The following is a 15,518-nucleotide window of genomic DNA, read 5'->3' on the forward strand; positions in this document are numbered from 1 at the left end:
GTGCTGTATGCCTGGTCCCCCAAGGAAGAGGCTTGGTTTGGGGTTCCACGGGGAGAAAAATCAATGGCTGTTAAAGACACCTGCTTGTGGTATTCATTTACACGGGAACAGTCATCAACAAAACCAGGGGAGATCTAGGGGAATTTCAGGGTTCTGATTTGGGCGGATGGATGGATGGAAGTGCCAAGTACAAAGATGACAGGGTCTTGGGGCAGAATGAGACAAAAGTTTGAAAAAGGTACTTGTAGGTGCATGTGGTCATTGAGGGGGAGATGCCCGGGGGCAGGAGTGTCCAGAGAGAAAAATGTATCATGGTAGTTAAAAGGGCAAAGGGGTAGGGTCTGGAGCCTGCTGCTTCGTCGGTGGTGAAAGTGTAAGGGGAGCCCACAAACGTAACCGAGGACGGAACGTGAGGAGGTGGGTAGGCAGAGGCCAGGAACGAGGCTGCTGCAGAGTTTCAAGAGAGCCAAATGCCCTAAGGACAGTCACGTGAGAAAATGAGGAAGGTGTCCATTGGGTCTGGCCTTCAGGGGCATGGGCCTGGCCCTAGTGTGGGGCAGTGAGTGACAGCATATGTAAGGTGACCAGATTTTAACCTTGGCAAAGTGGGACACCATTGATAAAACTCATATCCTGGTGAAATAGCCACATGGCAGCCGAAAACCATATACCCTAGCTTGTCGTGCATTCTTTCAAAAAATTGGGACTTTTAAAAAACGCGGGACGCAGGAAAAATTGTTAAAAATCCGGACTGTCCCGCCAAAATTGGGACGTCTGGTCACCTTAATCATGTGGCCCTTTTAGCCATAATCCACCATGTTCTGATCCCCACCCTCTGTAACAGCTCCAGATTAGAGTGTGGTCTATTATGCTAATGAGGCACCATGACTGGAGGGTGTGGCTCAAGGCCTCCCTCTTCCTTTCCTTGGGGAAACATACTATCTGATGCCTGGGTCAAAACAGGAACTTCCTGCTTCATGCTGCACAGGAGCCCTGGTGGCACAGTGGGTTATGTGCTGGGCTGTGAACCACGGCGTAACCAGCTGCTCCGAGGGAGCGGGATGAGGCTTTCCCCTGCAGTAGAGATTGACAAGGTCAGGAACCCACAAAGGCAGCTCTACGCTGTCCTGTAGGGGTCGCTGTGAGCCAGAAGGGACTCAATGGGAGTTGAATTTGGGTGTTTTATTAGGCAAACCACCAGCTTCCTGTTTCATTAAGAAAAGCAGGTGGCTGGGATCATGGAATTGGCCGAGGCTAGATATGGCTGGCCAAATACGCACAGCAATCACCACGTACCCTCATCCGGACCTTGATATCAGGAGGCTGACAGCACACCTCCATCACTACTCCAAACATGGGCAAAATGCCATTTCTGTTGATCCCCCTTTCTGAGTAAGGGTGTGCAGACGTCTGGTTCTTGTGCTAAATCACTCGGACAAACACCAGTCAGATGCCAGTTCCTGCCCTAGAAGACCCCTGACCCAAGGCTCAGGAGCCATGCCGGTCATGCGAGGCCTCGTGTGCCCCCTGCTTAGCCAAACCAGTTGAGGCCTTTGCTGCGTGCAGTTTTGTAGCAGCTCTGTGGCCAGGCTGACCGCACTCTGGCAAAACGTGCTCCTTGCTCTGGATCCTGCATCTGGCTCATCTCCGTCTGATGCCAGTTCTCCAGACTTGAGCCAGCGGCCTATTGCCTGAGCGCATTTGCCAGCTTTCTTCCATCCTGTGAGTCAACAGCCCGTCTGCCCTCTGACTTGCCAATGTAGCATGGGTCAGGAGAATCTTCCAGATGAATGTCTGAACTACAGCTCTGGGACTTGCCAGGCTCCACTCTGCTCCACAGGAGCCCTTCCTCAACGGTTCGTGAGCTCTGTGAGACGGTGCAGTGGGCCGTGGGGCCTGGAGAGGTGAGAGAGACTATGTGGGCAGGCATGGTGGTCGGGATCAGAGATGATGGGGTAGAAAAGCGTTAGGAAACGTTGGATGTTTGGGGCATCTTTAACTTCCCCTTATAGCGACCACCCTTGTGCTCATTCTTCTTAAAAGAAATGACACATGCAGCCAGCCACCTGTATCTGTGGTCCTGGATGTATACAGCCACCTTTCTAGGTGAGGCCAAATCACCTGACGGATAGTGGAAGGAACGATGGTGTTTAACCTGGATTAGATGAGAGTCTTTAACCGGCCTTTCCGGAAGCCGAAAGAGCAAGAGTATGACAAAACCTGCAGTGGGTCCGAAACAGAACAAGGTTCTCAGTTTAGGGAGGCAGCATTTGTCCCTTAGAGGTAGGGGGCGCACAGATCTGTGCTTAGGGTAAGGAGATCATTTTATACCATCCTGAACAGTCTTGGAATGTGGTAGGCTGGCTGGGGAGGTGAGGGTCGAATCCACCCATTAGCTAGTCAGAGACCCGAATGCTATTAGCTATTTTAGTGACCCGTCCCGATCACAGGGAGAAGAAGAGGACAAAGACGCTGAGACCCTCCCTGGAGGGGTGTTGCGCCCAGGCTTACGAGAGCACGGGGCTGGAGTCAAGCCCCTGCCAGCCCCTACCTCCCCCAGGAGCAGTGCAATGCAGAGTCCGGCTGTCAGAAAGCATTCGTGTTACCGTTTGTTCCGATTCCTCCTTCACCAGCCTAAATGCTTAGGAATGTTAATGAGCCAGCACTGTGCTGAAGATGAGAGCCGCCAAAGATCACTGTGGCGTTTTGTCCTAGGAGGTAGCAGCGGCTAGACAGCTCACCATGTGACAAGTGCATATCCTTTCTGGACTCATTATCTAAAGAGGACAGAGTGTCCTTTCGGCTCCTTTTTGTCTCTCTTTCCCTTTTTTTTTTTGGTGACAGGTTTTTGTGCTCTGCACTTGTCCCTCCGGGTGGGCCCGGATCAGACAATGGTCTGGTGTAATAGCTGCACGCAGGACCACCTGTTTAAGGAAGAGGACACGATGACTAACCCTGCACTCGAGTCCTTCCCAGGCGCCTGGCACGGGTGGCTGTGCGTGGCAGACGCTCTCTGTGGCCTCAGGCTACAGTACCCCCACCCCTGCAAGCCCCCCTTCTCCTAGCCCGACAGACTCCATCACAGGAGCTGGAACCACGAAGTTCTTGTTTTCCCGGCCAGGCGTGGCCATGTGACACCATTCTGACCGAAGGGAAATACACAGTAGCTTGGCTGGGCACCACCAGCAGCTCTGCTGGAGAAAACGGGGCTTTCTACTCCTCTGAACAGTCTCCGAAACCCATGGGGGGGGGGTTGTCTCTGTGAGTCAGCATCGGGTCCACGGCAGTGCGTTGGTTGTTTGTTTTTATTCTCCTGGTCAAGAGGACAGACTCGGCTGGCAACCCACAACCACACTCACCGAATCGACTCCGACGCGCAGTGACACTGTAGCACAGGACAACGGCCCCTGTGAGTTTCCGAGGCTGTAACTCCGGCCGGAGTAGAAAGCCCCTTCTTTCTCTGTTGGCCCGTTTTAGCCTGTCTTAAATGGAGACGTGATGCGAGGACCTGCGGTAGCCTTGGGTGACCTTGAGGGAAAGGTCAAGCGAAGGACAGAAACCTTCCCCCTGACATCTCTAAGCCACTGAACTACAGCAGCAGCTGCCACCTTTTCTCCTGTTTGCAACCTGACGAACACAAGCCGTCACTATTTAGCTTCAGCGTGTTACTTACATCACCCTCCCTCCCTCGGCCTGGCAAGGCCACACGCCTCTGGGGCTCAGCAGGGGTAAGGGGCTCTCCTGGGCCATAGGGGAAGGAAGGGGTAGCTAGATGCACAGGATCGGAGCTCGGGACTGTGTGGAACTCTACCTCCGGCCCCTCCCACAGAGCCCATGGCCCTCACTCAGCTCCTTCCTTCGGCTCCTCTAGAGGGCCAAGGGGCCCATGGGTGGTGCTGTCCTGCTTCAAACTGAAGTCCCACTGCATTACCAAGAGCCCCTTCCAGTGTCATGGGAGATGGGCATCATGAGAAGAGGGGGCACCACGGTGCTGGGCCAAGGGCTCCCTGACTGTCTAAAGAGCATGTGCAGCACTGCACGAAGAGGTCACATTGCTCTCCAATGCAGCCGGGGGAGGAGGACGCATGGGACGGTAGCTGCAGCTGCGCACAGAGACGAGAAACCGAATGAAAAAGGTGTGAGGAAGTGTGACTGCAGACTTGGTTGAGATTTGAAACGTGCTTTCGAAGCTCTTATCTGTCCAGATGGCCGAGTGTCAGCCTGGGCCTGCTGTCAGCCACTGAAGCTACGAGGGGAGCCAGCTCAGCTCAGCGGGGAGGTGGGGCGGCACAGCCACGCCAACCATCACCTGCCCTCCGCAGGCTGCACTCCCACACCTGCACGGGAAAGGCCTTGGCTGCTCCGGAGGAAGACCTCACAGGCCTTTAGTCCTTACTCCTTTCCTTACTGGTCAGAGAAAAGAGAACTTGGAGTCCCAGGAACAGGCACCTGGGAGATCGATGGGTGACAGCCACACCTTTTACTCGCTGTGCCCATCTGTAAAATGAGGTCAGAACACCGACCTTGGCCACCTCAGAAGAACCCTACTGAACGATCAGCAGTTCAAGTCTACCAACCGAACTGAGGGAGGAAGATGAGGCTTTCCACTCCTATAAAGACGGGCAGCCTTGTGAACCCACGGGGCCGTTGCACTCTGATCTCTGGGTCCCTCTGAGTCGGAATTGACTGGATGGCAGTGGGGCTGGGGTTGGTTTTCGTCCAGCTCAGTGGCTGAGGGGAGACAAGATGAACTAATAAGGAATGGAATTAGAAGGTTAACTTTTAGATTATGGGTGAGACACAGGTAATGCCAGCCGTCACCACTGCTACTGATTCTACTGGAGTGGGTCCCGCACAACAACCAATATTCAGCCTTTTGAACTGAAAATGGGCAAGCCCCTCTGGTCAAACTCAGCTTCTTCCAGCTAGAAAAACACAGGGCAGGTCTGGTAATTTTTTATCATGTCTACTTTGGAAGGAGGCACTTTCTACTCCTATTGCCGGAAGCGTGGAAAAGGCCCTTGCCACAGTGTCTGGTTTACTTACTGATGGTCCCTAAGGGGCGTACGGAGATGCACTCTGAGTTTGCAGGGTTGCCCCTCACAGGAATGAGAGAAGAAAGCAAAGGTGGGACCAGGGTAGACCCAAGAACGAGACCCGTGACGCATTTGGAGCACGGGTCTCAGAGCCGACTGTGGAAGCCCGTGAATGCTGCCGGCAGAGTCATGGGGAGGGAGGCCAGGCAGGGGCTCAGAGGAGGTGAGATGGTTCACAGTCCTCGGTTCTGACCGGAGGTTGTCCTGGCTCTCTCTTTAATGGACCCTCCCTAAAGCCTGGTGGCATCGAACATGTCAGAGCCCGGAGAAGAGAGGCAGGCTTGGTGGTGGCCTGATGTGCCTCAAGCCAGGTGCTGCCAGCAGGGTCTTACCGGGTCAGGTCAAGGTGGCTGAGGATCAGGCTCCGGCCGGTCTCCGTCTGGGCGAGCTGTAGCAGCAAGGCCAGGCTCTGCTGCCGGAGGGTCACAACTCCGGAGGCCAAGAGACAGGGCAGCAGCCCCCCCAGGCCGGGGCACGTCAACAGCAGGCGCTGGTTTTCTTCTGCAAAGCACAGGGGCTGTCAGCTTCGGGTCTAGTCCTGGCGGCCATCACACGTGTCTGTCCCCCCGCCCCCCCATCCCAGTGGGGGGGCCTGGCCATTGCTTCTCCCGCTCACTGGAGACACAGGGTGACAAGGTGGTATGAGCTTGGGCTGCCAGGTGACTATCCTTCCCCAAGTCACTGGATCCCCCTGTTGTGCAGTGTCCTCATTCGTGACATAAGGATGACGCTCTTCCTAGCAGAATCCTTCAAGGAGCCCTGCTGGCGCTGGTGGGTGAGCATTGGACTGCAAACCCCCCAACTCCTCTTCAGGAGAAAGATGAGGCTGTCTGCTCCCACGAAGGTGTGGAATGGGGACCCCACACAGAATTCTTTCTAGGCAACCAGACTATCACATGGACACCTTAATCAATACACCATGCCCTCCTTCCTCATTTGGAAGCTCTTCTTCAGGGGTCGCGGGGCTGGGGTCTCCCCTTTCAGCAGGTCACATGGGAGTGTTGGAGAGCAAGAGAGAGGCGGGGGCTGAGGTTTGAGACAGAGTGAACTGCACACCCAGGGCCGGGACCCATCACCTGGGCGTCCCCTTCTAATGAAAAACAAACTCAGTGCCATCAAGCCGATGGCAACTAACAGTGACCCCATAGGACAGGGTCGAACGGTCCCTGTGAGTGTCCAGGGCTGTAACTCTTTATGGGAGCCGAAAGCCACGTCTTTTTCCCACGGAGCAGCTGGTGGTTTCGAACTGCTGACCTAGCAGCTGGCAGCCCAATGCACAGTCGCTAAAACATCAGGGCTCCGAGGGCCCTTCTAGGCCCTGCAAGAGCCAGGGTAATGGGATTGTCATGGGATTGTCATGACATCTGACACCTGACCAGAAGCCAGGTCGTTGGAGATGGCATTGTGATCTCCAGCATATACGTGTGTCTATGATGGCCAAACCCAACCCAACCCATTGCTCTCAGGTTGACTGTGACTCACAGGGACCCCATGGGATTGAGTGGAGCTGCCCCTCGGAGTTTCCAAGGCTGTGCATCTGGAGGGGGGCAGACGGCTCCATCTTTCTCCTGCAGAACGCCTGGGGGGTTTGAACTGCCAACCCAGTCCACTAACAGTCGGGCTTTTTAAACACTGTGCCACCAGGGCGCCTTTTGTGTCTGATTACTCCTGTCCCACCAAGTACCTGCCAGCCATCAGCACGGACCATGACAGTAGCTGCATGCTGCTGGGGGCTATGCCCATCCGAGTTCCAAACACCAGGGGAGCGGGGCCTGTGACAGAGAGGCTTCAGGGGGGCACTTCCAGACTAAGCCAGACAAAGAAGAAAGCCCTGAGAGCCTACTTCAGAACACTGTCTGGTAGAGAGCTGGAAGGGGAGAAGATGAGGCTCGTGGGTTGGAAGACACTCAGCATACAGAGTGGCAGCCAGATCGGACGCACAGACACCTACGACTGCAGGACTGGGCAGCGTGTGTCCTGTTGTCCTGGGCAGGGTTGCCGTGATTGGAGCCGGCTCGACAGCCACTGACAATGTCAAAACACTCTCGTGATTGTCGAGATGGGCAGGGGTGGCTTAGTTTGTCTCTCTCTCACTTCTGCTGGAGAAGCAGCTCACTGTAAGCAATTCAGACAACCCAGAAGTGGTATAAAACTGAAGATCAAAGCCCCTCTCTCTGCATTCTCTCCAGGTAAGCCCACTCCCCGGGGGAGCTGTTAAGTAGTCCACACTGCAGAGAATGTTAAGCATGTTACACAAACTAGCCTGTAATTGGCTTCCCTGCTCACTCAAGAATACACCAGACATATTCCCATGCCCTTACTTGTAAACATCCCTGTCCTTTATAAAGGCAACCTGGGGGCCGAGTGGGTTACCAGCTGGGTGCTAACTGGGAGGTCAGCACTTCAAAACCACCAGTCACTGCTGGAGAAAGACAAGGCTTTTTACTTCCGTAAAGAGTTCCAGAAACCCACAGGGGCAGTTCTACCCTGTCCTCCGGGGTCCCTCTGAGCCAGCACCACTCCATGTCAGTGAGTTTTTGCTTCGTCCTCTATTCTTGTGGCACAGTGGATAAGCATTGGGCTGCAAACTAAAAGAGTTAGTGGGAGAAAGATGAGGCAGTCTGCTTAAAAAAAAAAAAGCCACTGAAAAACATCCAAAAAGCAACGGAACATTGTCAACATGGTGCTGGGAAATGAGTCCTTTGAGCTGGAAAAAAAAAAAAAAAAGACTTACAGCCCCAGAAACCCTAGGGGGCAGGTTCTCGTCTACCCTATAGGATTCCAGACTTGACCACGGTCGTGGATTTCCCTTCGGGTCCTTTATAAACGCTGCGTGAGGTTTAATGACACGGATGCACCAAGATTTCATTGCTCGACAAGCAAACATTTACCTCCTGGGTGGTGTCTGACAGTGCGATGGTCATTTTTCCAAATGTTAAAAAAAAAGGTGTGACCCGTAGGTTCCTGGAAACCGAAGTCGGTGTGCTTGCCATGCCAGATCCCCCCTGCTTGCCATGCCAGATCCCCCCTGGAGAAACACAGGGCCATCCTGCCCCGCCACTTTGACCCTCCTAGAGAGGGATTTCAAAAATCCTGGGCCAGGCCAGGGCTCAGCACAGCACAGCACAGCCCAGCACAGCACAGCCCAACACAGCATTGGGAGACAGTGCTCATTGAGTGCTGATCCCCTTCCAGAAAGAAGAACCCGGACTTCCTCATTGTCCAGAACTTGAGATGACTTTTCCACTGCTGATGCTGCAGATTTGACCTTGAAACCATTACAAGTTCTGCTTCTAAATCAAGAAAAATCGTTTGTAGCCTCACAAGTGTTCCGTGTTTTTAACACAGACAGACATCACAACAACACAGAAACAGAAACAAAACCCTGCTTCTTGGAACGGGACAAGGTTGCCTGTTATCACCACTTTGACCACAATCTTGGAAGTTTCAGCTGGGGCCATAAGACACCAAAAAGATATTAACGGTGTCCACAAAGGCACAGAAGAAATAAAAATCTCCTTATTTGCTGATGACATAGTCCTCCTATACATAGAAGACCCCAAAGATTAAATTTAAATATTGCGCGAACTAATTGGAAATGTTGGCACCGTAGCAGGCTATGAGATCGACACAGAGAGATCAGGTGGATTCTTGCAAATTGAGGGTGATGATACTGCAGAAGGGTACTAAATGAATAATACCATTTACAATAACTACACAAAAGATAAAACGTTTAGGAGTAAGTCTTATCAAAGAAACAAAAGACATATACAAGGAAAACTACAAAGCGCTCCTTCCAGGAAACAAAGAGCACAAATGGACCAGCTGCCATGTTCCTGGAGAGGCAGACTGAAAATTGTGAAAGTGTCAATAGTACCAAACATACTTCACAAATTCAATGCAATTCCAACAGAAATCCCGCCAAAATTCTTCACAGAAGTGGAAACAACTAATCGCCAACTTTGTATGGAAGGGAAAAAAAAATCCAAGGCAAACCAGTCGCCATTAGAAAATGGAAACAAAGAGGCTTTTCACTGCCAGACTTAACACCCAGTGTGTCCCCATGGCAATCAAAACAGTCTGGCCCCGGCACAGTGATGGACATGAAGACCACTGGGTGAGAACTGAGAACCCAGAAATGCAAGCAAGTGCCTGCAGACACCTAGTCTTTGGTAAAGGACTAACACACATCAAATGGGGAGGAGACAGCCTTTCCAACACATGGCGCTGGAAAAACGGGATATTCACCCACAAAAAGAATGAAATAGGACCTATCCTTCATACCACATACAAAAACGAACGTGAGATGGATCAAAGACCTAAATATAAACCACACAATTATAATGACCACGGAATGCACTGAAGGATCCTAATACAAATTTATTGGAGAACATCCACACTACAGACGACAAAATAAAGACCCAAAACACACTAAAAACAGGGCATACATGCACATTAATAGACCTCATCAAAAGAGTCAACAGAAAACTCACAGATTGGGAAAAACTACTCAGCCATAAAACATCAGATAAAGAGCTAATCTCCAAAATCTATAGAAAACTACAACATCTTAATGAGAAAAGTATCAAATTTTCTAACCCAATCAAAAAAGGGGCACAAGATATGAATAGACAATTTACCAAAGATGATATCCAGGGAGCCAAGAGCCATATGAAGAAATGTTCACATTCATGAGCAATAAGAAAAATACCAAGTAAAACAATAATGAGATACCAACTCACACCAACACTTTTAGCAAAATTCAACAAAACAGGAAATAATAAATAATGGGGAGGATCCGGAGAAATCGGAAGAGTGTCACATTGCTGGTGGGACTGCAGCCCTGTGCAGCCACTCTGGAAATCAGGATGGCACTTCCTTAAACAGATGCAAATACAAGCACCTTACAACTGCGCAGTCCCTCTACTGGTGCACGCACTAGAGAAACAGAGAACAGCAGCAGACACACACACACTTAGCCGACTGCAGCACTTTCTGTACTAGCAAAAACATTGGAACAGCCCCAGACCCATTCACACGGGAATGGGTAACAAGCTCTGGTACAGTCATACCAGGAAGTATGACGCATCCATCAACAACTCTCTCCAACACCCAAAGACATGGATGATGCTAGAGGACATTAAGCTTAGCAAACTTAGTCAATCTTACAAAAAGAAAAATCTATTAACACCATCATTATAAGAAAAAACAAAGAAAAGGATACAGGTTTATACATGAAAGTATATAGTATATAAAGAGTATATGGGTTTATACACCAAAAGGCAAGGCTTTGATGGCTACGAGGAGGCTGGCACAGGGGTTGGGTGGGAATGGAAAGAGAGGGGAGGGAGAGGATATTGAGGAGGGAGGGAGGGAGGCTAGTGGGGAGGGGTGTCAGGGAAGACAGTCACCTATGTGAAGGGTTTACCAAGAGAACGCCGTTGGTTTCATTTCTTGAGACGTGTTGTGGTGTAAATGCACACAGTATGCTTCCTTCAAACCAAACAAAATAACTCCTCCAGATTCCTTATCCCTCAAATCTAAATAGTAGTGCAAGTGGCTACCCCCCACCAAAAAAAAAAAAGGAGAAAAATTAAAAGGGAAATGCTTTTGGAGTCTTTGGTGATAATTAAGTTCATCTCAAACAAACCAAAAAACTGCATATGAATGCTCTCCCCGGCTCTCAGAGCAGCACAGTGGGACTGAAAGGTAGGGGCCCTCATTTCCACCTTCAGTGCTTTGTGCACACATTTTCTTAGGAAATGAGGAAAATACTTGGAAATATTTATGCACACCGAAGTCGTTAAAGCAGTCAGAAAGATCGCGCAGAACTTAAGGAGGCCCCGAAGATGCTCTAGTGTTAAGGAAGAGTCAGCGTTAACAAGGTTAATAAAATCCCAGTAGCTTTTTACTGCCGGGGCATCACACCCCAATCAGTGTCTGAGGATGCCAGCAGGGGTGTTCGTAAATCTCACTGTACTAAAATGGGTGATGTGGTCAGCAAAGAGGGACAAGGTTTTAGACAGACAGGGAAGGAGAAGTCCTGGCCACCCCTCCCCACTGCTAAGGCAGAAGTCATGAATCTGCAAAGAGCAGGGCGGGAGGCCAGGTGGGGTCCCACTCACTGCGGCGCTGGCCTAGCCCATCACCCATGGGGCAGCCTTCCAGGCGATGCAGGTCTGGCCTCTTGAGATCCAGACACTGCAAGGGGGAGGGGGCAGGCCTAGACATCTGCTTCCCCAGGCCTGGCCTTCAGGGGCACAGTCAGGCTGCGGTGTTCATGGTGCTTTATTGGTGATGAACGGTGATTTGCTGGGCTTACCATTCTCCCTGCACACAGCCTGCCAGAGCCTGAGAACAGACAGGCACACGGTCTCTTCGACTGCGTCCTTCCCTGCAGAGGAGAAGCATCTAGAGCAGAGAAGGGAGAGCAGTATTCAAGCTGGACATTAACCTTGACCTTGCTTCTCATCCCGCTTGCTTTCTTCCATCCGTGCCCAGACTTCCCAAATCACAGGTTTCCTCCAGGGTCCTAGGAGAGCAAAGCTGTGACCCAAGAGCTCCAGGTGGAGAGATGGGGGCCGCAAGGAAGGAGGGAGGGCAGTGGGCCTGGCCATGGGCAATGGTTGTGAGAGGGCCCTGGAAAGTCCCCCACCCGCACCTTTGCTCAAATAAAAGTGGGCTGACTCCAGCCCACGCCCCGCTCTAAGCCTCAGGGAGTGCACCGCTGAGATACCCCGAAACAGAAAACACAACCGCCGCGTGGGCCTTGCTTCTGATGAAATTACAAATGGGATCACCAGGGGCCAGCAGAAATCCTTTCCTGACTTGCTCAGCAAATTCCAAATGGAGATAGGAAAACAAAAGCACAAATAGCAATCTTGCACAAACTGGTGGGAAATTGGTGAGGCTGGTCTTGTCCCTGCCGGGGGTGTGCTCGGGGCGGCCCCCTGGGACGTGCTCCTGCCTCTCGACCCAATGTCCACTGTGGTCGAGTTCAACACCGCCCAGGGCTAAGGCTTCCTGACCACAGCTCCAGTCTGCCACCTCTGTGCTTAGTGGGGGTGTCTTCCCTGGCCTGGGTGCTACGAGGGGTGGGAGTGGGGGCAGACGGGGGCGGCCCTTGATCCATGCCTCCTACCTTCTTATGACCTCATTGTCACCAATGATACTGAATCCACTGTGTGTTCTGAATAAAGTTCGCTCTGTGCCTGGAACGAAATCACCGAGAAAAACCCATTCTGGCTGGTGTTTAATTGCAGCACAGGCTTGATACGGCAGATCAAGGTCACCCAATTAACACCTGAGAGGAGAAGCATCACCTTTGTGTTTCAGAGAGAAAGGACAACAGATGAGTGGATGAGCCACTCAGAGCCACAGGACAAGGGACACCCTCACTGAGAGGCGAGCTAAGCTACAGTGGCCCTGTGGCTTCTCTGCCCCACTCATAAGGTGGGAATCTTTGGAGATGCAGAGCTGCTTAAACCCCAGGAAAAGCTGCCCAATCCACCTGCTCTCAGACATTAAATAACTCAAAGCTATGTCCAGGCGCGAGAGGGGAAGAAACCACAGGAGGGGGGACCTGAGCATCCCCACTGTGGGCTCCAAGGGGAGCCAGGCCACCATCTGTTTTCACAGATAGCAACCCAACCCCGAGTCACCTAAATGGTTGAAGGCCCGGTATCAGTGCTTACAGGAACCAGGACGAGAGAACAGCCCAGCTCTCCTTAGTGGGAGGAGAGCAGATGTCGGCTCTGAACAACTTTCCCTTCCTAAACAGTCATTAAATTCATGGTGCGCACGTGCATGCGTGTGTGTGTGTGTGTGTGTGTGTGTGTGTGTGTGTGTGAGAGAGAGAGAGAGAGAGCGCTAAGTTGTGTGGTATGTGCACATGTGACGTAAGTGCACGTGGTATGACTAAGTATGTATGTGGGCCATGTCTGTGTATGTGGTGTGTGGCGTGTCGGATGTGACACCAATAACTAATGGTGGGTCTGTGGTGGGTGCACATGCTCCAGGGAAAGATGAAGCCAGAATGGGGGGGGGGTGTCTCTCTCTCTCGTGTACCTGTCAGCCCCACACTGTAGTAGACTCAGGAGATGGCTTGCATCTCCGGCTTACCCTCGGCCATCATTTCCGTCAGGATCTCAATCCCCCCGGCATAGAACAAAGGAATCTGGTCAGGCTTGGAAAGGGTCTCCAGGAGATTCCTGGTGGTCACGGCTGTGTTGTTTCCCGAAGCCAGCGATTCATGGGCCTCCTTCTCTTGAAGTTCAGCTTTCTCCTGAAGACCCACGTGGTGCAGGCAATCTAGCAGGGAACAGAAGGACACAGAACAAGCAAATGCGAACCATCAACAGTACCAGCCAAGAAGCCACTTTTTAAGGCTTGCCCCCTTTTGAGCATGGTAGGGTTGAGAAGCACCCACAAAGCCCCAGCTTCCCTGCCATCAGGCCAATGACAACTCACATCGACCCTATAGGGTGGGCTCTGACTGCCCCGGGGAGGGGCTGTTCTGAGACTGTGACCCTTTATGGGAGTGGGGAGCAGCTGGTAGGGTTCAAACGGCTGGCCGGCGGTTAGCAACCCCCTGCGTCACCAGGGCTCCTCTGGCGAGAAGCACAAATAACGGCCAGAGTCTTTAACGACCTGGAGGAAGGAGGAAGGAGGACAAAGCTAATTCCCTGCCAGGATGGGCCCAGGGGAGGATGGTGAGGAAGAGGCGAATGGGAAGCAGGGCAGTGTGGCTGGTGACACAGGAGGGTGATCACGGAGCTCGGGCAAGAAGGCTGCTGCTCTGTAGCCAAGAGCAGAGAAGGTGCAGGGTCACCAGGGGGCGAGGAAGGAAGGATATCAGCAGGGACGCTCACCTTTCACCTGTGGCTGCAGCTTGGGGTCTATTTCTAAGATCTTCTGATAACATTCTCTGGACTGCAAAAAAGAAACCAGACCTGGAGGCGTGTCGGCAGGTAGCGGGATTACAGGGCAGCTAGTGGGCACCACAGGGCCCGGGGCCTCCATGATTTCCTCCTCGGGAGGGGCATGTGGGGGTGGGGGGTGGGGGCTGCGGGGTCCGGCGTGCACTTTGCATTTTGTGTAGGCTTCTCTGGGACTGTGGGGACAAAAGGTATTTCAGCCTTCATAGGGGGGTTAAAAATGGTGTTGTCAGAAACAGCCTGGGATGAAAAATGTCCCATCCTAAATTCTTGTGGATCGTGTCTGACTGGGATAGGAAGTCTCATAAGTGACTCATAAATGACAACGTTTAGATGTGATTTTGTACTGAGAGAGACCAGGAGGCTACCTGTCGGCGATGCTCACAGAGAGCCAGGGGGAAATGCAGCTAGACACATTGCCGGCAGAATTTGGGGAACAGGGAAAGAGAATGGCCTAATTAGGGGTACAGGCCTGCAGAGGCAGCCAGATGGGGCCCCTTTGCTGGAGTCAGCTAGGAAACTCAGGATTGAGGGACTCTCATGGAAAGTTTTGCCAAAGTTTCTGGTGAAAGAACGATTCTAGTTCATGGGGATCTCTGGGTTTAGGGGTGCATTACCCTCGGGGACATCAGGAAGAGTCCACCGAGTCAGAAAAGAAAAAGTTGAGTCTGAGATAGCTGAAGGCTACCATTGAGATCTGGACTCAGAAATGAGGCGCAGGGAAAGCATCACAGAAAACAGACCACCGCGTCACGGGGGGAGGCTCTACATCAAACACCGGGACCGCTAGCCACCTTCTCTTCAGCCCCAGATCCAACCAACCAGCAAGTCCTGCTGTCTCGGTCATGAGCATGCACCCAGAACCCCACCACTCCCATCAGCAGCACTTCTCCCTTGGATACTTTACGGCTGTAGCTTGCTAACTGCTCTCCGACCTGCCCTTGCCCTGCCCAACTACCCTTCCAATGCAGCAGTCAGGGTGAGCCTTTAAAACATAAGTCCCATCTTGTCGTGCCTGTGCTCAAAATCCTACAACGGCTGCCAGTTTGCTCCAAGCCAACGCCAAGGTCCTTCGAGAGCCTCCGAGGTGCTTCAAGATCGTCCCCGCCACACTCCCATCACTTCCTCGCCCTCCCCTCCTAGAGGCTGAGTGTTCCAGCCTATAGAAGGGGGCTCCAAAAAGTTTGTGGGAAAGTGAACTGAAAGACAAAATGAATTTTCCTGTACTTTCTGAGCCCCCTTGAATATCCACATGGACCCCTCATTCACACCCTCCATTTCCGCAGAGGCACCTTGCTAACCACCCCATTTAAAACTGTCTCGCCTTAGTGGCTCCCGGATGTCTTTTTATCAAGAATACTCATCACGCTCACTCAGTACATTGTCTTGCACGACTTAGCTGGTTCTGTCTCCTGTTTGTCACCGACGAATCTGAGTTCCATGAACTCCTACTGCCCCGATAGGACATGGCAAAAAGGAAGGGCAC

At 52.1% G+C, this 15,518-nt stretch overlaps 1 protein-coding gene across 1 annotated transcript in view; it reads right to left on the minus strand.

Moving 5' to 3' along the window:
* Positions 1–15,518, minus strand: part of TTC12 (tetratricopeptide repeat domain 12) — a 62,921-nt gene that overhangs the window by 18,751 nt on the left and 28,652 nt on the right. Inside the window, exons 9-13 of the mRNA XM_004712868.2 lie at positions 13,967–14,027; positions 13,218–13,406; positions 12,238–12,307; positions 11,419–11,507; positions 5,429–5,597 (exon numbers count right to left, since the gene is read on the minus strand). Of these exons, the coding sequence (XP_004712925.2) occupies positions 5,429–5,597; positions 11,419–11,507; positions 12,238–12,307; positions 13,218–13,406; positions 13,967–14,027 (578 nt within the window). The remainder of the gene's footprint in view (positions 1–5,428; positions 5,598–11,418; positions 11,508–12,237; positions 12,308–13,217; positions 13,407–13,966; positions 14,028–15,518) is intronic.

The sequence above is a fragment of the Echinops telfairi genome, unplaced genomic scaffold (assembly GCF_000313985.2).
Source record: "Echinops telfairi isolate 266 unplaced genomic scaffold, ASM31398v2 ScPeMD7_7463;HRSCAF=8501, whole genome shotgun sequence".
Taxonomy (NCBI): Eukaryota; Metazoa; Chordata; class Mammalia; order Afrosoricida; family Tenrecidae; genus Echinops; species Echinops telfairi.